This window comes from Eptatretus burgeri, chromosome 4 (assembly GCF_056783735.1).
Source record: "Eptatretus burgeri isolate ZD-2024b chromosome 4, Ebu_testis_v1, whole genome shotgun sequence".
Taxonomy (NCBI): domain Eukaryota; kingdom Metazoa; phylum Chordata; class Myxini; order Myxiniformes; family Myxinidae; genus Eptatretus; species Eptatretus burgeri.
Genome location: NC_140964.1, coordinates 45,815,645 through 45,839,577, shown reverse-complemented (window position 1 = coordinate 45,839,577; position 23,933 = coordinate 45,815,645). Strand labels below are relative to the sequence as shown.

General features: G+C 43.0%; 2 protein-coding genes across 6 annotated transcripts; one reads left to right on the top strand and one right to left on the bottom strand.

The window, feature by feature from the left end:
- Positions 1-686: 686 nt before the first annotated feature.
- LOC147027956 (uncharacterized) lies at positions 687-10,570 on the bottom strand. The gene is made up of 4 exons (XM_085877834.1): positions 9,712-10,570; positions 5,398-5,507; positions 5,085-5,244; positions 687-2,386 (listed from the first exon to the last, which is right to left on the bottom strand). Exons 1-4 carry the CDS (start codon positions 10,485-10,487, stop codon positions 2,146-2,148), a joined length of 1,287 nt encoding a protein of 428 aa, XP_085733960.1. The 5' UTR covers positions 10,488-10,570; the 3' UTR covers positions 687-2,145.
- On the top strand, positions 5,446-14,304 carry LOC147027955 (NF-kappa-B inhibitor-interacting Ras-like protein 2). Of its 5 annotated transcripts, none has more exons than XM_085877837.1 (4): positions 5,446-5,527; positions 11,176-11,345; positions 11,478-11,725; positions 11,989-14,304. In XM_085877837.1, the coding sequence occupies exons 2-4, from the start codon at positions 11,252-11,254 to the stop codon at positions 12,241-12,243; spliced, it is 597 nt and encodes a 198-aa protein (XP_085733963.1). In that variant the 5' UTR covers positions 5,446-5,527; positions 11,176-11,251; the 3' UTR covers positions 12,244-14,304. The 5 variants fall into 5 exon arrangements, with proteins under 5 accessions (XP_085733963.1, XP_085733964.1, XP_085733961.1 ...); XM_085877838.1 differs by lacking the exon at positions 5,446-5,527 and adding an exon at positions 10,761-10,997 and having other exon boundaries at positions 11,231-11,345; XM_085877835.1 differs by lacking the exon at positions 5,446-5,527 and adding an exon at positions 10,762-10,997.
- The last annotated feature ends 9,629 nt before the right edge of the window (positions 14,305-23,933 follow it).

Sequence of the window (23,933 nt, the reverse complement as noted above, 5' to 3'; positions counted from 1 at the left end):
ACAGAGCCCACATTGTACGAGCGTTTCAACCCAGGAAACCTTCAGTTAGGTAAGCTGTAAACCCGACTCCAGGAAATTGGATATTGTTATTTTATTTTTTTTTGCATTGGATATTGTATGTCAGACATATCATGTTATGGGTAAAACTATTTGACATTTGAGAGTCAAACAAAATTGGTTTCATTTCATCCTGCTGCCCCCATAGCAAATGAAGTGGAAGTAACACTTGCAGTATACTTGGCTTGGATTGTGGTATTGGTGTCTCTATTGTCAGGGAGAAATGAATGGGAATTACTTTCTGACTGGCTGTTGGGATAGCCTCGAGGTACGTGCACTTGTCTTTGAGCCGTCTAGTCTGTGTTCAAATCTCGACCCATCTATAAACCATCATCCTGGTATTTTGCATTGAAGCACCCTGGACATATTTCAAATCCCTGCTTGAACTGTTGAGTAACGAGTAACAGAGCGTCGATCGAGGTATGCCCACTGTAGTGAGAAGCAAAGAGAAGCTGACATTTCAGGCGTTAACCCTTAATCGGAGCATTTCAGGCTTCATTCCTTTCTTGCTCCGATGAAGGGTTAATACCCAAAATGTCAGCTTCTTGCTTCCCATGGCAATAAGCATACCTCGATTGACGTCCTCTTGACACAATTCAATTTGTTTTCATTCAACAACGGCACCGAAGCCCATTTCAAACAGGTTTATTAGAAAGGAAATATTCCATACCGTATATCGAAATATAATGTATGAAACTTTCAACTTTTTATTTTATTGTTTCTTATTATGGGATTGCTAATTGTGAACTGAATTATATAGTTAAGGATCCTGCAATGCACAGCAATTACTATAACCACTCGAAGAACCCACTCCTGCCGGGAGGGGGTGGGGGTTGGGGGTATGTTATTCTTTATGATTATTAATACCAAAGCAGCCTACCCACCCTACAGGCGTTCTTGTTCCAAGCTTGCGACACGTTCTGACATGTCCCTTTATTTGGGCGGTGTATAGGCAACAGACCGCTGCCTCAATTGCTCTAAAAAAAAACACCCCCAAAACCCAGATTACATGTATTAAGCAAAAACCTTTGTACTACTTATGTGCATATATAATACATCATGGTTATATGGCTTGGATAATTCCAATTGCACACCCCCACTTCCCCCAAAGGAAGAAAATGGCGAAAAAACATTATTCTTCAAAATTTGATGGAATCAAGCAAAACTTGCGCAAGCACAACTTCAAGGTGTCCTCATTAATGTCAGCTTCCCAGGTCAAATCATCTCGAAGGATTATATGAAACGTACAACGCACATGAATTCAACATACTTTTCATTGTATAAAGATTTTCTACATTTGGTCTGCTCTTCACGGTCCACAGTAACTGTCTTCGTTTTTTTTCCATTTCTGATAACATTAATGAATTCAAATAATAATATATAATTGTGGATAATTTTCTTCGTGGAGGGATCACCATGAGAATATCCTGGCTTCACTGATCAGTTTAGAACCATCTACGTCAAAGGGCAGGCATGATAAATCGATGAAAAGCAAAACAACTTCAAAGAATGGTTAATGTCCGAAACGTCAGCTTCTTCTTGCCTTCCATGGCAGGTTGGTGTACCTCGATCAACGTCTTGTTGATTCCATCCATTGGCCTCTTGTAGGGATTACTGCAATATATTCTTCTGCATGTAAACATTTTCAGTTCAACGGGATTACTTAAACTGGAACAGCTTCATTAACCTGAACACAGCATCCCATCCGTACAGCTTTGCTGACATTTTATTTATTTATTTATTTATTTATTTATTTATTTATTTATTTATTTATTTATTTATTTATTTTCTCCAAGTCTGTGCTCTATATTTTAAGCTGTCATCCAAAACAAATGACCTTTATCTTAAGATAACTCTGTAACTTGACTTGAAGGTGTTTCTACCCCAGAATTGTGTAAGTACATCCGATCAAAGGGGGGTGAATGATGTTCCTGATTTGGAGTTTCATTGAGGGGTTTTTGACTCATCAGGACCTGTACCTTAGGCTTGTTATGAATCTTTTGTATTTGGATGAGACTGACTGTTTCCCTCCAAACAAGTCAGGTAAACCCCTGGAATGTAAAGTCGATGCTTTCACTGGGTTTACCTTCAGTACTGGCAGATAAAGGGCAGTTTACTAGAGCAGTCAAGGTCATTCCAACGATGGCCATACTTGGCCATGGTGATGTGCACACAGTCTTCATCGCGGGTCTCACCCCGAGGTTCCCCCTCATAGAAAAACTTCCATCCGTGCTGCAGAAGCGTTCCGTCATGCCATTTGAATTGTCCTTCGTTGTCACGGTCGTCCAGGCCGATCCAGTGTGAGGTGTCCTCCACTCTCTGGATGTATCTGAAGAAATCACATGAGAGTCTATTAATAATAATATATTTGCTGTAAATAATTGTTGTTGGGTTTTTTTTCTAATTATACTGCTTAAATTGCTAAAAAAATAATAATAATAATTGTCAGTGGTTCAGTCCTGGAATGTTATCAAACTTCATCACTCCGGTGATGCGGACACTTTGTACTCCGGTGTGCTGAGCGAGCCAGGCATGTCGGAAGTACATTTCCTTTCAAATTGTATTTCTGTTCTTGACTGGAGGAGACATGCTGTACTCGAGGAGGGTATCCAAGTCGGTGCAGTGGAGGATGCAGTGATAATTATGCATGTTGACAATGTATTCTCAAGTCAAGAATCAAGAAAAAAAAGAAAATGGTGTGGGCAAGTGGAGGTGGGGATGGGGGGGAGAGGATGTTAGGTCATTTTTGGCCTTTACGTCCTCTCTAAAATCTGGATAATCTTCTGGAACTTGTTGTGTTTTGGGAGCTGTGTTCGGCTGTGTCATGCACAATGCAGCTGCTCTACCCTCCAAAAATGCCAATATTTAATGAAAACAATCAACCCTTGATGCTTTGAAGAAAAATACTGAGATGTTTCTTTGATTCTAAGCTTTTGTTGATGGGAGTTTCATAATGGAGTTTTTTGTTAAATATTAGCTTGTGGGCTGGCATGATGGCCCAGAGGTATGCACTTTGGCCTCTGAGGTCTCCACCCTGGGTTACAATCTCGGCCCAGCCATAAACTGTCATCTCGGTGTTTCGCATGCAGGGCAAGGTAACGACGCGTGCTCCATCGGTTCAGCAGATGGACTTTAAGCTGGAGGACCCATCTGCCAGAACTGGTCGGTGGTGAATGTTGAAGATCCCACAGTATATTTTCCTGGCACCTGGGGAAATTACAAGCTCCTGCCTGAATCATCTTCAATTGAATGTCATTCCTGACCAGCCGGTTCGTGAAAGACTTGGGCCCAAATTGTTCTGTGGCCAACCTAACAAGGTGGGAATAATTATTGTGCTAGACAAGTAATAGTAAGAAAAAGGAACTTCAAGGCAGGAGGAGACCACTCTGCCTATCAAACCTGCACAATTCTGCCAATACTCATGAACTATGTACCCACTACTTCTAGATACCTGACTAACTCAAATTTCAATCTCTCTACTGTGTTGACTGCCACTACTTTTCCAGAGAGACCATTAAATGCATTCAGCACTCTCTGAGGGAAAGACCCCTGCCTAACTCCCATCCTAACTCTCCTTTTTTTTGTATATATTATATAAAGAAACGGTCCTTTCGGAGAGATGTGAGAGTGTGAGATTTGTCCGGATTGAAAGAAATGTTCCACGTGTTGGACCAGTTTGTGATTTTATCCAGATCTGCAGAGAGCAAAGAAGCTGCGGCTTGCCGGTCTGAGGGATGACAGGTGGTACGACAGAGGGTGAGTCATCAGGAAAGAGATAAAGAAGATTTTTACAGAGAGTCGGAGAGATCATTGAAGAAAACCAGAAAAAGAACAGGGCACAGAACGCTGCCTTGAGGAACTCCAGACTGGACAGGAAAGAGGATGAGAGAACTCCATTTAGGGCCACAATTTGGCTGTGACAGGAGAGGAAGTCTGAGGGGAGATGGCCTTGGCTACCATCGGAAGAGAGTTTGGTGAGCAGGGCAGGGTGCCAGACCATGTCAAAAGCACGCGATATGTCCAGGGATATGGCTCTGATTTCATGTCTGGCATTGAGTGCGTCCATCTATTGTTGGGAGAGCAGAAGCAGCATATCCAGGGTAGAGTGACCTGGTCTGAAACCAAATTGATGATTGGAAACTAAGCCATTGGAGAAGAGGAAGGATTTAATGTCTGAAGCGATGATGGATTCCATAACCTTGCTGATGATTGGGAGAAGGCTGATTGGTCTGTAGTTGCAGGGATCTGTTTTTTCACCTTCTTTATGCAGGGTGGTGATGTTTGCTGATTTCCAAGCAGATGGCAGATGACCTTGAGCAAATGAGAGGGTGAATAGAACAGAGAGAGGGTGAACAAGAGTGCAGGAGCAGTTTTTTAGGACATGGGGGCTGATGCCGTCTGGACCGGTTGCAGAATCTGAGTCGAGGTTTGACAGCAAGCTCTCCACCTTGTCAGAAGAAAAGGACACAGAGTCCAGTGACAGTTGGGTGAGACTGGGTAAGGTGGGTACAGAAAGTGAAGGGTTTCAGACACAATATTTAGATGCAAACACCGAGTTTCGGCTTTCAGCGTTTTCATGTGCGGTATCAGCAGTGCTGCCATTTGAGTTAAGGGAGGGGATGGAGGGGGAGCATACACCAGAAACAGATTTGATTAGACTAGATTAGATCTCTTTACTTTTAAACTGTGACCCCTTGTCCTATCAGTCATTGTCCCTTCTGTTGAAAAACTCTTCTGCATTGATTTTGGCTGAACCCTTCATTATCTTAAAAATCTCCTCACAATCACCTCCTTTTTCATGGAAAAGGTCCCATCTCCTTCAGTCTAGCTCTGCCTGGAATGAATCTCATTGTTCTACACTGCAACCTCTCTATGGCAACTGTTCTTCCCCAGATGTGGTGACCAAAACTGAACACAATGTCCTCGATGAAGATCACTCAATTCCTGTATAAAGTTAACATCTTAACAGTAATCGGTTCAAATCCTGAAACAGCAAAAAAAAAACTCATGACCTCGATCCCACCCACCTTTCAAGGAACCTCTGAGTCTCCAAATCCTTGATGATAGCCAAAGTCCCGTTACGTCGAGCGCAATATCGCTCAGCGTCCCGAAAAGTGCGCCTCTGCTTTGTGACGTCATAGCAGGCCAATCGAAACTTTTTTCCCCAGCGGCAGATAATGGGTAGATCTGGGAGACATGTTACAGACACTTATAATTACTTTGTCCTGCAAAAATAAAGAACCCTGATACAATTGATTAGGATAGCAGATTGGTTCTATTATCGGAATCAGGAATGTAAGCATGAAGAGTGTCATGAAGGATTTACAATCTCGAACCCACCTTCTAACCTGCGTCTCAATAACGCGAGTCGCTGTCCCCAGGGCTCCGAACCTGTGACCTCTTCATTGGAACGGAAGCTGCGTGCAGATTCGATCCCCTCCAACGACTCTCTGGTACACCGTCACGAAAGGTTTGTACAATGTGCATTTAATAAAAACACCTTGATTTGGTTGATACGTTCATTTGTCTTTGCCAAGAACATTCCGATCTCTAAATCGAGCATAAACTATATAAATGAGAAAGTGGCATCATTTGGAAGACCATTGGTATTTCATAATGAGAAATGATATTGACTGAATATAGACTTTAGATAATGTGGAACATTTAGTGTGTGCACTTTATCAATGTTTCGTCGTTTCAAAAGGGAAGTTAAAGTCGTTTCAAAAAAAGTGGCATTCAAAAAGATTTAGAAACGACTTTTTGTATGAGTCCAAGAACAGCATTAAAAAAAAAAATCCAGCAAGTATAAAGAATTACTGAATCATCATCATCGTCATCAGCCTTTGACAATCCACCGCTGGACAAAGGCCTCCACAAACATCTGTTTTTGACAATTATCATCCAACTTGCTCCTGCAAACATTTATTTCATCTTGCCATGTTCCAAGAAGTCTTCTTCTCGGTCGTTTGTTGGTCCAACGATGATCATTTGTTGCTACGTGACCGGTTCGTTAACCTTTTAGTTTCTTTACTTTTCCAACTGGAGTGTTCATAAAACACCTTAGTCCTTACCCCACACTGTCTTTATAAAAAGGACATGGGAAGGCTGTTTTCAACTCTTGCTCTGCATTTCCGAGCATTGTCTATATTTCTTACCTACCATCCGTAGTTTTGTCTGAATCTCGATATTCCCAATGCAGAGAGTGCAATCAGTAAATTTGATTGGTCGAGATGGTGTAAAATGGCAATATATTTTGTCCAAGTACTACCAAACTGGAGGTTTTTGGAAGTGACAAGAGGGTGATTTGTGTCCTGCAGTGTTCAGGAATTTAATTTAATTTATATAAAATAAAGATTTTAAAGGCTGCAGAAACTTATTTTTTCAAACGTTTACGACCACTGATGCACCTTATTTTACACCACCTTATTTAACACGTTACGTTAGTTATTCGAGCCTGTTGTTTGTGTCTCATTTAAAACATCACCAAAAGCAGCAAGTTTCTTGTTTGAAATGATTTTCAATTTTGTTTGATTGTGAGTCTGTGAGACTGTGAGACAGGCAGATAGCTCGACTGAAATGATTACCTTACTTCTCTGTGCGCATGCGCGATTGGGACAAGATTCCGTACAATTTGCCTAATTCAGAGAAGTAGTGCGAAACTGCAGGTTTGTGTTCCATGGTGTTCAAAACATGAAATTCAATTTAAATTAAGTAGTTTCTTGATCATAGACTGATGTCTGTAGACAGATGTATAGAGTGAACCAATTGCTTCAGCCCGTACTTTGCGGTTCGCACGCAGGGTAATGATGTCAGGTACTCTCGTTTGTGCACAAGCTCAGATGAAATAGAAGTGACAGGAAACTTAATTAATGGGTTGTAATTAATAATGACAAAAATTGTATTTTCTTCCAAATTATATACAGTACTGACAGACACCGCTATCCGTGGGGGATACGTTTCTGGAAAAAGCCAGGAATAGCTAATCCGCGAATAGTGGGGCATTGTTTCAATGGAAAAATGGGGGGATAGCTTCCCAGCAGTTCGTGATTCATGAGGGAAAATCAAATATCCTGTGAAAAAGAGGTGAATACGTGAAGCACAGGGCCACGAATGTCAAAGGAGGTCAAATTTTGTAAACCGCGATTATGCGGGGTCCACGAATAACTAATCCACGAATAGTGGGGCATTGTTTTTGCAAAAACGTCGACGAAAACGTGAAAAGAAACGCAAAAAAATGCAAAAACGCGAAAAAACGCAAAATGGCCATGAAAATCCAAAGAAAACACGAACCCCCCCCCTTCGCGAATATGCGAAAAAAACGCAAATATGCTCGCGAAAAATTGCGAAAAAACCCCCAGAAAAACGCGAAGCGCAGATTCGCGAATGTCGAATTGGGTCACATTTTACACTACCGGTTGAAAGTTTCAGAACACCCCCATTTTTTGCAGTTTTTACTGAAATTTAAGCAGTTTAATGTTTCAATGTACACTGAAATTAAAGCATAGAACAAATAAACAATTGCAGATAAAAAATAAATCATGGAATCGTTTTGTTGAACAAAATTTAATCTAAATTTTTGACTCATCAAAGTAGCCACCTTTTGCAGATATAACAGCGGAACATACTCGCGGCATTCTTTCTACAATGGAAATCAAATATTGTTTGGAAAGTTCTTCCCTGAATCTGAATCCGCAGAAGTTCCCACAAATGTGTTGCACTTGTAGGTTGCTTTGCTTTCATCCTTCTGTCCAGTTCTTCTCAAACCAGCTCGATGGGGTTTAAGTCTGGAGACTGTGCTGGCCATTCATTGATTTGAAGCCTACCGTCTTGTTCTTTTCTTCTCAGGGAGTTCTGACATTGCCTGGAGGTATGTTTTGGGTCGTTATCTTTCTGCAGGTTGAACCCCTGATCAACTAGGCGTAGACTAGAGGGTATTGCATGGTGCTGCAAAATGCTGTGGTAGCCCTTCTGGTTCAGGGTGCCAGTCATCCTGTGCAAGTCACCGACTGGATTCAGCAAAAGAGCCCCAGATCATCACGCTTCCTCCTCCATGTTTGACAGTTGGTGTCACACACTGAGGAACCATCCTTTCTCCTACTCGATGGCGTACAAAAACCCTGCATGATGAACCGAAGATTTCAAATTTTTATTCATCGGTCCATAAGATCTTCTTCCAGTTTTCAGTAGTCCACTGGCGGTGCTTCATGCCCCAGGCAAGCCTCTTTTTCTTATTTTGCCATCTTAGCAATGGCTTTCTTACTGCCACTCGACCTGTCAAACCTGCAGCTTGAAGTCTTCTCTTCACAGTTGAAACTGAGACTTCCTTACTTCGACCGGTGTTAAGCTGTGCTTGAAGCTGCTGTTCTGTGAGCCACCTATCACGCAAGCTGTTGATTATCAGAAACGTGTCTTCTGATTGTGTTGTGGCTTTGGGTCTGCCAGACCTCTTCCTGTCAGAGTTTCCTCCAGTTTCCAAGTGCCTTTTGATGGTGTAGGAAACTGTACTCACTGACACATTGGCCTCTTTGCAATTTCTCGAAAGGAAAGACCGACACTTTTAAGGGTTATAATGGTCTGTCTGTCTTTCTTTGTTAATTGTCTTTTTCTTGCCATTATGATGGCAATATACTACCTCCTGCAGTGCAATATTGTCCAAATAATGCTTCAGAGGGTGCAGCAACACAGTCTGTTCCAACACTGCTTTCATACAGACAGATGATTTGTAACTAATGAACAAAAGTTGGGACACCTATAGAAATTGTTTGCATCAACTTTCAAGGCTTACTTCCATTGCTGCAGAATAGCTGCAGTTGCTAACCCATTACTTGTTCCTTGAAAAGGGCCTTTTTAACAACTCTAAAATTTACATTATTTTTCAGTTTTTGGTAACCTAAACTTTTTTTTTTTAACTATGGCAGTTTACCGCTTAGATTTTGTACCATTTCAGGTTATTCACTGGACTTGAACTGCTTACATTTCAGTAAAAACTGAAAAATGGGGGTGTTCTTAAACTTTCGACTGGTAGAGTATGAACCGCAAATATGCAGAGTCCATGAATACTGAATCCGTGAATAGCGAGGTCTGACAGTACAGTATTTACATATACGTATTGAAACATAAATGACCGTTGACATTTCTTTTGAAGAAGACGAAGAAGAGCCACTCCTTTCTCATCTTCAGATGCATAGGGCTGTCGAGGCAGTTTATCCTTGGCGAGGGGGCACAATCCTGGATGGCTCACCACTCCAACCCAAGATACTCAAATGGCTCATTCTTTCCAATAAGCTGGTACTTATTTAATTGCCAACCTTAGAAGGATGACAGGCTGAGTCAAGCCACCTGATCGGTATGACTCAACATGATGGGCTCAAACTCAGGACCCTAAGATCTTAAGCCAGCCACCTTCACCATTAAGCCAACAACAACTTTTTTGTCATTTCCTTTGGACTTGCATATCTCGTTTTTAGAACTTTTTGAATGCCAAACACACCTTTTCACATGGTGCTCCACAAACCAATTTACCTTCCATACACTGCCATGGGAATGCAGCAATTCTGAGTAAGTACACTCTGTATTCCCATTGCATTTCTTGGGAGGAAAGAGAAGGAAAAGAGTAGGGGAGTATGAGGAGGGGTAATTCGGATGGGCTCTCACCGCATATGCACATGTACAGTCCTGAGCTGGCGCATTTGCTCCCTCTGGCTGTGCTGCTCCTGGTTCAAGCGTACGACAATGCGCTCCAGCTCGACGAGTCGTTTCCACATAGACAGGGCATCGCTCTGCTCTTCTTGCATCCTTTTGATCCTCCTGCTCCTGCACCCAACTGGTTCCATTTCAGACAGACCATTCATGCTAAACAGACCACTCAAACCTGATAAAGTGAGCTCCATTTTTTTCTGCAAAGCCACAAATTGTGACATTGTTCTCTCTTGAACCTCCAGCCTGGATGAGCTTTTGTTCGTGGTAGATGTGGCTAACTCCAGCGCAGTGTTGAGCTTCTCTTCTTCAGCATGGATGGCATTGAGCAGTGAGATGTTGAGATCTCTTAAGTTCTCCAGAACATTTAACCTTGAGTCTCTGAGGTCCTTTAAAGCCCTGTCCAGGGTCCTCAAACCACGAGATAACCTCCAATTGCTCTCCCGAAGATCTCGAACTGCATTACTTGTGTTTCCTAACTTATAGATCTCATGGTACCAGTGGATCACATCGTCTTTCAAAACTGGGTCCAGCACCAGGGGATTATCTGCAAGTTTCAACCCATCATCTTCAGGAACCTCAATATTTCTTTGATACACATTAACTGTGCTGCTAAGTTTCTTGTCAAAGTGAACTTGGGCAGAATCCTTAGGATTGCTCAAATTCCCAGTCTCCATGCGAACAGTCGTTACACTCAGAATGAGGAGCACAAGTAGATGTCTGCTGGAAGTCATGATCGCACCATGTGGAGTTGTCCTCTACTGCAGAAAGGCTGAGCCACAAGCACTGCGAACTGATACTTCTTTCCCTGACCCCCCCCACCCCTCCCCCATCCCCCCCACCCACTCCAACCCTCAACAACCCAGCACCCGGGGCACCCATATGATCCACCTTACACCAGACAACAGTCCGGTCTCACCCGCCCACTTGCTTTGCTCCCCCCTCCCTTCCGCTCCATTCCGCAATAAACGCATGGCACTGTGCAGACCGGGATGTGGAGAGGCGTGGGGGGTTGAGGAGGAGAAGGGGAGGGTCAGAGCATTGCCAATGCAGAGGCTTACTGCAGTGAGGACGCCGGCTTAGAAAATACCGATCACTCTCATACAGTAAGTCTGCATGCAGTGCTTGGTTGACGTGGGTCTTCACCTTAAGCACCGTACGACTGAGTACACTTTGGACTTCAGTACTGTACAAATAATTACCTTCGCTTCTGTGTCACTTCCAAGGACACAACGGCCTGCTCTGTAAGTGGCTTTTGATTTGCCCTTCAACTGCCTTTGTGTTAAAGCTAGCGAACCTGCCTACTGTGTTTATTTTAAGAACCATCAAATCCTCCCTTACACAATCCCTGTCTGTAATGATGTATTGTTTATAATGCATTCTGAATTCTTTTCCTCTGTGCGAACATGTCACGCGGGACAGGTGGGTGCACCTCACGTGACAACCCCTGTTCTCCCCCTCTGCACTGCTGTGCAAGGGTTGGAACTTCACTGCAACAATGGGCAAGGGCTGCAGGGTTCTGGTATGCGGACTCGCATCTGTGGGCAAGACCGCAATCCTGGAACAACTGCTGTACGGCAACCACAAAGTCGGTGGGTGAGCTGGGTAGCCACAGCTTAACGTGGGTATAACCATATGGAAATGACAAACTACCCTATATTATGTATATGCTACAGATATATCAGATTGCACCAATGCTACTTGCTGTCGGTGTTGTGTACCAGGCCAACCGAGCCCACCCACAGTCGAGGACGTGTATGTGGCCTGGGTGGAGACGGAGCGAGGTAGCCGTGAGCAGATGAGGTTGTACGACACACGTGGCCTTCGAGGGGGCAGTGCGGCAGATCTCCCACGACACTACCTTGCCCAGGCCGATGGCTTCGTGCTCGTCTACAGCGTCGATTCCGTGGAATCGTTTCGTTGTGTGGAAGCGATAAAGAGGGAGATTGACCGTGTGCGAGACAAAAAGGAGGTTGTGCTTTCATGCCTTTTCTTCCGTTTGCAAGCTGTGCCATGCTGTGTTGTGTTTTGAACCCAAGCATAAACTTTAAATTTGCATTGAAGTTTGAGGTTAGGCGAGCTATCGTAGCAACCCTGAGCAAATTCCAAATTCCAGGTTTAACCTGCAAGGGGTACTGCATGAGCGGCGCAGCTGCACCCCCAGGAAATGATGCTACCCGCAGGCATGTGCTGCATACAAAATAAATAAAGCTTTATGTGTTTTGTCTTTTACAGGTAACAGTGGTGGTTTTGGGAAACAAGAGTGACACAACAGGACTGTGCCGTGCTGTGCGTCCCGACCATGCCCAGCTGTGGGCGCGTGCGGAGCGTGTGCGCCTCTGGGAGGTATCCGTAGTTGACCGGCGCAGCCTTAGTGAGCCGTTCGTTTACCTGGCCAGCCGAATGTCTCAACCACCCAGCAAACCCACTTTCCCACTGAGTCGACGCAGCAAGGGGGGTACTTCAGACAACTCGTCTCTGCATCAGTAGAACCGAGTCCTGGGTGGACTGCGGTTGGTAGGCATAGACCTCGCTCTAGTGTGGGTTTGTCCTCGGTCATGCAAAGTTTACCTCATCTCTAATTGTAAGATTGGTCATCTGACCTGAAACCTTGTTATACCGCTCAAAACACTAATTAGTCAGTTTTGTATTCTTGTTCATTGCCTATTCTAGCCAATCCAGATGTCTTCCTTGGGCTTCAAAATATTTCATTATTAATGTGGAAGTGTTTCCATTTTGGGAGCAATAATGTGTAACTCTCTTTTTTTTTTTGTTGCCTTGAGGCCTACCATCTAAATTTGCAGATCAGATTACATGTAACCTTACAATTATTTTCCTGTTTCTCAAGTTACATCATAGAACTTGCTGTGCCTTCATATAAGATATTCATGAACATATTATATGCCTTTCATTGACTCCATTTCGTGTAGTTATCGACTGTTTGTAAACCCCTTAACCTTCGCTTCAGCATCTAGTTTGGGGTCACTTATCAACAATTTATACTTTAATGACTATGACCTGATATGTATGAAACGATTTTAGTTTCATTCTTCCCAAATTATAACCTTGTTTTTCCTGTAATTTATGACGTAAGTATGTTATTTCCACTTGTACTTCAGGTCTGGGTATGTCATTTATCACCTCATATCAAAGCAGTAGCTTTTGACAAGTGCCATGCCAGACTTCACTGTTTTTTATTATTTATTTTGCAGATATTGAGGCTCATGGAAGAGCGGAAGGGTCAACAGACAGACAGAGGGATCTAATGGGGGAAACAGGTGTACAAGAATGCATGGATGCACCACGGCACGATCACAGGGGTTCCAGGTAGAAGGGGGACAGGATCTCAGTGAGTGGAGACAATATCATATGTAGATATGGGACACCCTGTGAGGTTGCAGGAGGCAGCAGACTCAAAGGCATAGAGAGAGGAGCTCAAGACAGCAAACTCTGGAAGACAACACTACAGGTGAGAGAAGACGTTGATGAAAATAGAGATGAGCATTAGGTTTAGCTGTGAGTAGAGAAACAAGGTAGGGGTTTGTGGTAGAATGTGTGTGATCCTGAAGAGCAGATCTTAAGCAGAGAGGTGAGAGGGCAGGAGGAGCAAGACCAAAATAGAGCCAGGCAAAGACCACGAGCCTGCCAACCTGACTGTGGTGAGTGGGAAGCAGACTCTGAGACTCAGATTCATGTTGCGGGTTGTCAATGACATGGAAGACCTTTGGCTCCACAGCCTCAAGGAGAGCAAAATGGGAAGTAGTAGCACCAGTCAACGGTGAGGAGTTGCATTCCATGATACTTTGGACAATGGAATTGAACACCAATGTATAAGTTGAATATCACAGAAAGATTTAGCCCTCTGAATAATTCCAAGGTTGTGGCATCTGCCCAAGACAGGTCTCAGCTAAAAGTAAAGCCCACCAGAGCCGTTCATTTACCTGGCCAGCCGAATGTCTCAACCACCCAGCAAACCCACTTTCCCACTGAGTCGATGCAACAGGGGGGGTACTTCGGACAACTCGTCTCTGCATGTGACCTCCCCCAGAGGCTAAGAACATAAATAAATTTGAGGATTTTCCAGACACTCCTTATAGAGAGACGAAGCAAGAGGTGGGACTTTCCTGCACTGAAAGATGTGTTCCAGGTGTAGCATGAGCAGCTGTTTATCTTCCCTAGATTGGAAGAGAGAGAGAGAGATAGAGAGAGATAGAGAGAGAGGACAGTGAGAGAGAGAGAGAGAGAGAGAGAGAGAGAGAGAGAGAGAGAGAGAGAGAGAGAGAGAGAGAGAGAGAGAGAGAGAGAGAGAGAGAGAGAGAGAGAGGAGAGGTGAGAGTGAAAGAGAGAGTCTGAGAGTGTGAGAGAGTGAGAGTGGAGAGAGGAGAGAGAGAGGAGAGGGAGAGTAGAGTGGAGAGAGGAGAGGGAGAGTAGAGTGGAGAGTGGAGAGTGGAGAGTGGAGAGTGGAGAGTGGAGAGTGGAGAGTGGAGAGTGGAGAGTGGAGAGTGGAGAGTGGAGAGTGGAGAGTGGAGAGTGGAGAGTGGAGAGTGGAGAGTGGAGAGTGGAGAGTGGAGAGTGGAGAGTGGAGAGTGGAGAGTGGAGAGTGGAGAGTGGAGAGTGGAGAGAGAGAGAGAGAGAGAGAGAGAGAGAGAGAGAGAGAGAGAGAGAGAGAGAGAGAGAGAGAGAGAGAGAGAGAGAGAGAGAGAGAGAGAGAGAGAGAGAGAGAGAGAGAGAGAGAGAGAGAGAGAGAGAGAGAGAGAGAGAGAAAACAGACACTGAGGCACCTTTCTGGCAGAGTGGTGAGGGAATATCCTACACAGTTACTAAATTAGATTATTGTATGAAGAATTCTTATTCTCATCACAGGTTTGTAGCCTCTGTATTCCATCATTAATCTTCAAGTCTTCCTCCCTCTGTCTCTTGCTATTCACGAGATATATCTAGGGACACAGTGCTGAACTCTAGTTTGAGATTTAGGGCCTCCAACCACAGCTGAGAGGGAAGCAGCAGCATGTCTATCTGTAGTTGAGTGACTGGAACGGCATCTAAACAGATGGTTTGCTGATCAGATTGCTTGAAAAGAGGAAAGACTTCACATCCACCGATTATGGTCTGCATGAGTTTGCATTCAACTGCAACTTCACTTGTTGGCCTGTTGGTGACGAGATGTGTTTTTGCACTCCTCTTGTGAATTTAAAGTGATGTTCGCTGATTTTGAGGCAGATGGGAGAAGCACAGGCTGAAGAGCTCAAACAGAGAAGAAACGAGAGTAACAGAGTGGGATTTGAGACACACACACACACACACACACACACACACACACACACTCATGCCCACCTGTACCAATTTCCAATGCTGGGTCGAGGCTGACAGAAGGCTCATAGATTTTTATCATTTCATGTAACAAAAAATTTCATAATACTTACTTTATCATCACAGAAGTAATCGAAAATTAGTTAATATGCAGGAAGCGTAAATTATTATGATATTATTATTTACTATAATAGAAGTCTGTTGTAAAAAAAAAAAAAAAAAACACAATATAAGGAAGAGAAAAGAAGTAAACCTTTTATTCTTATACTGGTTGAAAGAGCTCAAAAATGGGAGGTTTACAATGGCCTGCAAAAATATTCATCCCCCTTCCAAAGTTTTCACATTTTGTGCCACCTGAGTTTATTTAATGATGCTTTCAAATCAAACTTAATACACAGTCTTCACAAACTACTCCAACATGATAAAGCTATAAAAAAAAAATCCAGATTAAATGTGAATAAGTTTGATCAACACAGAAAATCAGATGATTCTCAATTGCACACATGGTATGGGACTGCTTTTCATCAGCAGGGACTGCCAAGCCGGTGAGGATAGAAGTGACAATGGACAGTACAAAGTACAGGAGAATCCTTGATGAAAACCTACTTGAGAGCCATGAATATGAAACTGGGTAAGAGATTCACATTTCTGCAGAACAATGATCTGAAGCACAAAGATAAAGCCACACTGGAGTGGCTGAATAAGAAGAAAATAAATGTTCTTGAGTGACCCAGTCAAAGTCGTGACTTCTTGAACCCAATTGAGCAATGGGCATCGGACTGCAGTGCTTATGACCCATTGGTCATGCCCTGCCTGCCTTGGGATTGCACCAAAGGCCTCCCTGGCTATCCTGGCTCAACCAATGGACTTTTCCACTTAATTATTGAGATATAATAATTTTAGGGTCCTTCATAAAGTACCCATGGGTGCTCGTATCCCTGTTGCCGATGTTCTTGGCAAATTTCATGACGTTGTCCTCGAAAACCAAGCCCCCTTGGCCTGGTATTGCCTCCTTGTTTTTTGTTACTTTGGCCTTAGAGTGCCTGATAAAGAGGTGCCGGACTCCCCCATGTCTCATTGACTTCGAAAGTCAAGCGTCAAGTGGCCGATTTTTTGGCAATGGACCTCTTGCCACCGCTTCCAGTCATCCTTTCTGGCAACTCCATAATTAACCCTCGTAAAGCCGATAACTCTCAATGTAACAACAGAAGAGTGAAAGCAAAACTTGCTGATATGGATATCAAGGGGGCCATCAGAGAGTTGGTGTCTTGTGAGGGGCATGCCTCACAATCAGCCAAAATGATTGAAGCCCTCAAAGCCATACACCCAGCTTCCTCACCTGACTTCAACCTACCGGCCGTGCCTGACAGAGAATTGGCCACTCCGGTGGTTCTTTCTGAGCATTACATTGAAATTGTTGTCAACCCTTTTCCATCTGGGTCGGCTGCAGGCCCCGATGGGCTCAGACCGGGACATCTTCAGGCTATTTTGGGCAAGGAATCTGCCGATGCGTGGACCCGCTTACTCTCTTCTTTTACCCTGTTCATTGACATGGTTCTGCAGGGAGAGGTTTCCAAAGCCGTGCATGCTGTTTTTTTCAGTGCAAATTTATTTGCTCTAACCAAGACGGTTGGTGGTGTTCGTATGATCGCTGTGGGTAATACATTGCACCAGCTCGAGAACAAAGCCGCAGTCCGATCCTTTTCTGAAGATCTCTGGGCTGAGCTACGTCCTGTCCAGTTGGGATATTCAACTAAAGGTGGGTGTGAAGCAGCTGCCCACGCTGCCAGACTTTATCTGGCAAATCCACCTTTTAATCGTGTCTTTCTTAAGATAGACATACGTAATGCATTTAATTGCTTGAGGCGTGACTTTTGTCTGAAGTATGAAGGCGCACCCCCAGTATCTATCCGCTCATCTGGCAGGCATATGCCAGGCCTTCTGATTTGTTCTATGACAATGAGGCCATTTGTTCAGCAACTGGCATTCAACAGGATGACCCCTTCGGGCCAGGTCTTTTTTCCATGGGCATCGACTCAATAGCCAGGGGGGGGGGGGGTTCAGTCAGAGTTCAATATATTTTACCTCGACGACGCATCATTTGAGGATGAACTCATGAAAGTGCTGGCTGACTTCCGGAATGTCATTGCCCGGTTGACCGGCATTGGCCTTGAGATAAGTGGTGGCAAGTGCGAGTTGACCATCCTCAACCATGCATCGCTTGATGACTGTCAGCTTACCGAGGCCATATTTGAGCTCGTGCTCCCTGATATTAAAATTGTTTTGATGAACGACTGTACTCTTCTTGGTGCTCCGATCTTCCCGAGGCCTTCTCCCAAAGATATTATCAAGAAGCACGATGACTTGATCAGTATGGCAGGCCATCTGGAGCAAATTCATGCAAACAAAGCATTTGTACTGCTCAAAAACTGTTTCACTACGCCCAAGCTTCTGTATATCTTGCGTGTGTCTCCCTCCTACTTGAATTTCTGCACAGCTAGGAGCTTTTGACCGCACCATTTGCAAAACCATCAGTAAAATCTCTAATGTTGCTTTCAATGATTCTACTTGAATGCAAGCTACACTCCCAGTTAAGCAGAGAGGTCTGGGTTTCAGGAGGGCTATTGATATCGCTCTGCCTGGCTTAATCTCCTCATTGCTGGCAGTCTGCCCCTTAGTTGATGCCGTTCTGTCCTGCATAAGTGGTTTGGCGCAAACGGGGAGTTTACAGCAGCGGTGTTGTCATGGAGTTCAGCCCATATTGGTGTTTGTGAACCCGAAGGCCTGTCCCGGCTTAGCCAAAAAGCATGGGGCATTGAGGTGGCAAAAGCTTCTTTTGTCAGCCTGTTGAACAGTGCACATCAGGTTACCAGAGCCTGCCTCTTGACTACAGCCACTAAGGAAAGTGGGATATGGCTTCATGCAGACCCTGTTCCCTCTTTGGGAACACAGCTTGACCCTGAGACTTTACGGGTTGTGGTTGCACTACAAGTTGGAGCATCAGTCTGCGAGCAGCATAAATGTTGATGTGGCAGTATGATGGATACACATGGGCACCATGGTCTGTCATGCCGTTTCAGTGCCGGTCGATCTTTTAGACATTCGACCTTAAACGATGTGGTCAAACATGCCCTTTATGGGACAGGGATCCCATCTGTCCTGGAACCCCTTGGTGTAGACCTTGGCGAAAACACCTGCCCGGATGGCTTGACCATTGTCCCATACAAGAATGGGAAAAGCCTAACCTGGGATTGCACTGATGTCAATACTTTCACCAAATCACACATTTACAATGTAGCCTCAATGGCTGGAGCGGCTGCCACCGATGCGGAAGTTCTGAAACGCAAGATATACGCCGGCCTCAGCCAAGCTTTTTTAATCAAACCAATCACCATCGAAAAAAGCGGAGTGTGTGGCCGATCTCCGTCCAACATCATTGGTGATATCGGTAGAAGGCTCGTTGCATCCACTGGCGATATAAGGCAACTGATCTGGTTCAAGCAGCGATTGAGCTTGGCCGTCCAGCAGGGAAATGCCATCAATATTCTGACTTCGCCTTGGGAAGAACAAAATCTCGCAATTGACACCATTTTAAAGTCTGGTTTTTTAGTGGGGGGCAGGGGGGAGTGTGGGGGTTTTACTCATTTATTTTGTTTTATTTTTTTATTTTTTTTCAAAACTTCCATTAACTTAGAGTAAAAAAATTATTTATTATTATTTAATTTAATTTGAAAATTTCTTTTAAAGTTAACAAATTCATTAAATTATTAACTTATTTATAATTTTTAATATAATAAAAATAATTAAATATTGTATATAAGCAAAAATAAACAACAAAATTGAGAATTTATCGTGAGACGAAGATTTCAGTCCATTAACGATCCCCATCAAACTTGGCAGAATTGGAGCAATTTTCACGTGAAGAATGGGCAAAGATTTGACCATCTCACTGTACAAAGCTGGGAGAGACCTTCCCAAAAATACTCAGAGCAGTCATTGCTGTAAACGGTGCTTCCACCAAATACTGACCCAAGGGGCTGAATACTTTTACAACCAGTGAATTGTGATTTGTACTTGTTTTGTTGTGGGTATCCCTGACATGGTAACCTCCTTCAACAATAACAGTGTTTAGTTTGATCTCTTCAGTTATGAATAAAAAAGTACCTTTGGAAAAATTGTTTCCACATAATTCGTAAATCAGCTAAATGTGGCATTATTGGGAGGGGGTGAATACTTTTGCAGGCTACTGTATACACTGATGAGCCAAAACATTATGACCACTGACAGGTGAAGTGAATAACATTGATTATCTTGTTACAATGGCACCTGTCAAGGGGTGGGATACATCCGGCAGCAAGTGAACAGTCAGTTCTTGAAGTTGATGTGTTGGAAGCAGGAGAAATGGGCAGGAGTAAAGACCTGAGCGACTTTGACAAGGGCCAAATTGTTTTGGCCAGTCGACTGGGTCAGAGCATCTCTGAAACGGCAAGGCTTGTGGGGTGCTCCGGGTCAGCAGTGGTGAGTACCTACCGACGGTGGTCCAAGGAGGGACAAACCACAAACTGGCGACAGGATGTTTTGGCGCCCAAGGCTCATCGATGCGCGAGGGCAATGAAGGCAATCCCATCTGGTCCGAACCGACAGAAGGTCTATTGTGGCACAAGTCACAGAAAATTTTAATGGTGGTTACGGGAGGAATGTGTCACAATCCACAGTGTATCACACCCTGCTGGGTATGGGGCTGCGTAGCCACAGACCGGTCAGAGTGCCCATGATGACCCCTGTCCACCATCAAAAGCGCCTACAATGGGCACGCGAGCGTCGGAACTGGACCTTGGAGCAGTGGAAGAAGGTCACCAGGTCCGATGAGTCCCGTTTTCTTTTAAATCACGTGGATGGCCATGTACGTGTGCGCCGTTTACCTGGGGAAGTGATGGCACCAGGATGCAATGTGGGAAGACGACAAGCCAGTGGAGGGAGTGTGATACTCTGGGCAATGTTCTGCTGGGGAACCCTGGGTCTGGCCATTCATGTGGACATCAATTTGATACGTGTCACCTTACGAAACATCGATGCAGACCAGGTACACCCCTTCATAGCAATGGTATTCCCTGATGGCAGTGGCCTCTTTCAGCAGGATAATGTGCCCTGCCACACTGCACACATTGTTCGGGAATGGTTTGAGGAACATGATGAAGTGTTCACGGTGTTGCCCTGGCCTCCAAATTCTCCAGATCTCAATCCGATTGAGCATCTGTGGAATGTGCTGGACCAACAAGTCTGATTCACTGCGGCTCCACCTCACAACTTACAGGACTTGAAGGATCTGCTGCTAATGATTTGGTGCCAGATATCACAGGACACCTTCAGGGGTCTTGTGGAGTCCATGCCTGGGCTGGTTGGTGCTATTTTGGCGGCACACGGAGGACCAACAGCATACTAGGCAGGTGGTCATAATGTTTTGGCTCATCAGTGTATAATATTTCTTAACAGTAAAGAAAAAAATTTTTGGGAGTGATCGAGGCAGCAGTCTGTTACCAATATGCCACCTGGGTTCAATTATTATATCTGATTAAAAAATATGTAATTTTCCTGTGGGTTTTGATTCATTTGAAGCAACTTTTACTTCGTATTTTTTTTTCTCCGAGGAGCATTTCCATGTTTCAGGGTGGGACAGATGGACAGCATTATCCGATTATATATATATATATATATATATATATATATATATATATATATATATATATATATATATATATATATATATATATATATCTTCTTCTTCTTTCGGCTGCTCCCGTTCGGGGTCGCCACAGTGGATCATCCGTATCATCCACATAGTGATTTGGCACATGTTTTACCCCGGATGCCCTTCCTGATGCAACCCTGGTCGCCTCTTACGACACAGGGATATGGTACACCGATTTTAACTGGGGTATACACCGGCCCAGTGCACTGGTACTCACTTCGCCGACCTCGGAAGGATGACACAGGCTGAGTCAACCCCTTGGTGTATTAATTCAGTGGCCCAACGGGGCTTGAACTCGGGACCTTTTGGATCCCAAGCCGCTGCCCGAACCACTGCGCCAACACCAGGCTCAGAGATATATATATATATATATATATATATATATATATATATATATATATATATATATATATATATATATATATATATATATATATATATATATATATATATATATATATATATATATATATATATATATATATATATATATATATATATATATATATATATATATATATATGTATATGTAAAAGAAAGAAGCAGCACACTGAGCAATAAAATTTAAATTCTTTATTTGAAGCATGACGATTCAAGAACAAACTAGTTCTCTTCCTCAGAGGCATTGAGAGTGCTTTGGTGATAACATCATGAAGTTCCGTTGGGGACAGTTCGTGTCATGGATTGGTCCCAAGTCCTAGCCAATCACAAGGCTTCCTTTCAATTCCAACGTCAACCCAAACAGCAGAGTCCTTCAAGTTGGAAATGTATGTTGAGGTATTATATGAATGTTGAAATGTATGTTGTTGAACAAATGAACTCAATATATATTTATCCTACTTTATCCTACAAATGAACCTACTTTATCCAAATGTATGTTGAACCATATATATATATATATATATATATATATATATATATATATATATATATATATATATATATATATATATATATATATATATATATATAGTAAATGTATGTTGAACCCTATTTATATATGTATATATATATATATATATATATATATATATATATATATATATATATATATATATATATATATATATATAGTAAATGTATGTTGAACCATATATATATATATATATATATATATATATATATATATACATATATATAGTAAATTATGTTGAACCTAATACATATATATATATATATATATATATATATATATATATATATATATTAAATGTATGTTGAAGTATATTTTAAAGGACACTCCAGATGTTATTGTTTAACCATGTCACACATGAAATCAATCTCCTGCTGTGGCAAGAAAGGCGGCTTTGTTGGTTTTTCAGTTTGAGTGAGTCAGAAACGTTTTGAGCATGCCATACTGCAAAGCTAACCTTCAAATCTTGTGGGCAAAGTCAATACAGTATATCCAAATGTCCTCATCCTTCATATAATTTATGTATAAGCTACTTAATGAGCTTTTGTCATTGTAGCTAACACAATCTAAACGTACGTTGGTTTCTGTAATTATGTGAAAAGTGCATTGGCTTGTTTTGGTGTTGTCATCTGAACCGATCGATTGCCCCTAATGTCTGAAACACAGGTGACAATCCCATATACTTTTTGTATTTAACTTGTGTCTCCTACTGTCCTTGTAATTCACATTAAACGAAACTGATATCTACAAATAATTTTGTCCTGTATGTGATTCATGTAAAAGCTCCTACCTGAGCCTGAGATCATTGTAAAAAGAGAAGAAAAAAGTGTAATTATTCGTTTCTACAAAAGGACGTTCCTATTGAACTACTTGGTCAATTTGCATATTGTACAGAAGCTGCTCCCCAGACCCAGCCAGCAACCACACTCTGAGATAGCAAGCAGTGTAACTTGGTGTCAACAAACCTCTAAGAAGACCTGACCACTTGCTTCTGGTGGTTTAGTTCAGCCAGGAATTTGCAGTTTGTTCTGGATGCCATGTCATAACTTACATACTCTTCGGGAAATACACCTTGGGATCTCCAACGTGCACCAACGTCCAATGCTTGCAGATGGGACACCCGGCTTAACATCATTCCAGTGAATGACACAGACACCGATGCCATTCCCTGCATGTAAAACAACATTGTGACAGTTTATGAGTGAGTTCAAGGTTTGAACCCAGGTTAGACAGGTCAAAGTGAAGTGTGTGTATATCCAAGCAATGAAGCAAGCCCATCAGTGTACATACATACATATGTATGTAATGTAAATAAATACCACCTCTTCACTGGAATGGTGACCATGAACCCATGGGTCACACCAGAACTTCCTGCCAAGTTCCTCACTGACAGCTCTGGAATCCATGCATCCACCCTTTTTTGTCCTCCATTATACAGGGTGTTCCAAAAAGACCTGGACAACTTTGGTTGTTAATATATTTAGTACCACAAATGATATAATGATACCCTTTATTTTATATGATACAGAAACTCATGAAGTTTCCTTTATTTTCAGTTCTGGTGCTTTAATGTAAAATAAAATGGCGACTCCACAGGAGAAAGCTCAGTGCATCGAATGGTTCATCGAGATGAGATCCGACACACAAGTTCAGCGTAATTTCTTCACAGGGTACGGAAGGAATCCACCATCACGGACTAGTATTAGAGAGTGGTACAGGAGGTTAAAGTGGAGTGGAAGTTGTCAGAAACAGAAAAGTACCAATTGAGCAAGCACAAGTGCAACAGACGTTGAACGAGTACATGAATCATTTCAACAAAATCCCAGAAAATCAATTCGCCGCTCATCCAGAGAACTGGGACTACCAACCACCACTGTACACAGGATTTTGCATGAAAGACTGAAGCCTTATGCCGATAAGGTGTAGATTCTGCAGGAGCTCAAACCAAAGGACTGACCCAAATGCAAGGCATTTGCCTTGGAAATACTCAGCCCATTCGAGGATGACGAAGATTATTTGAAAAAGGTCATGTTCACAGACGAAGCTTGATTTCATGTATCGGCGAAGGTCAACCAAAACAATGTGAGGACCTGGGACCCTGAAAACCTCCATGTGATCATTGAACACATACGCGATAGTCCAAAGGTCAATGTGTGGTGTGGTCTTCTCCAAGACCGCTTGGTGGGTTCGTTGTTCTTTGCAGAGGAT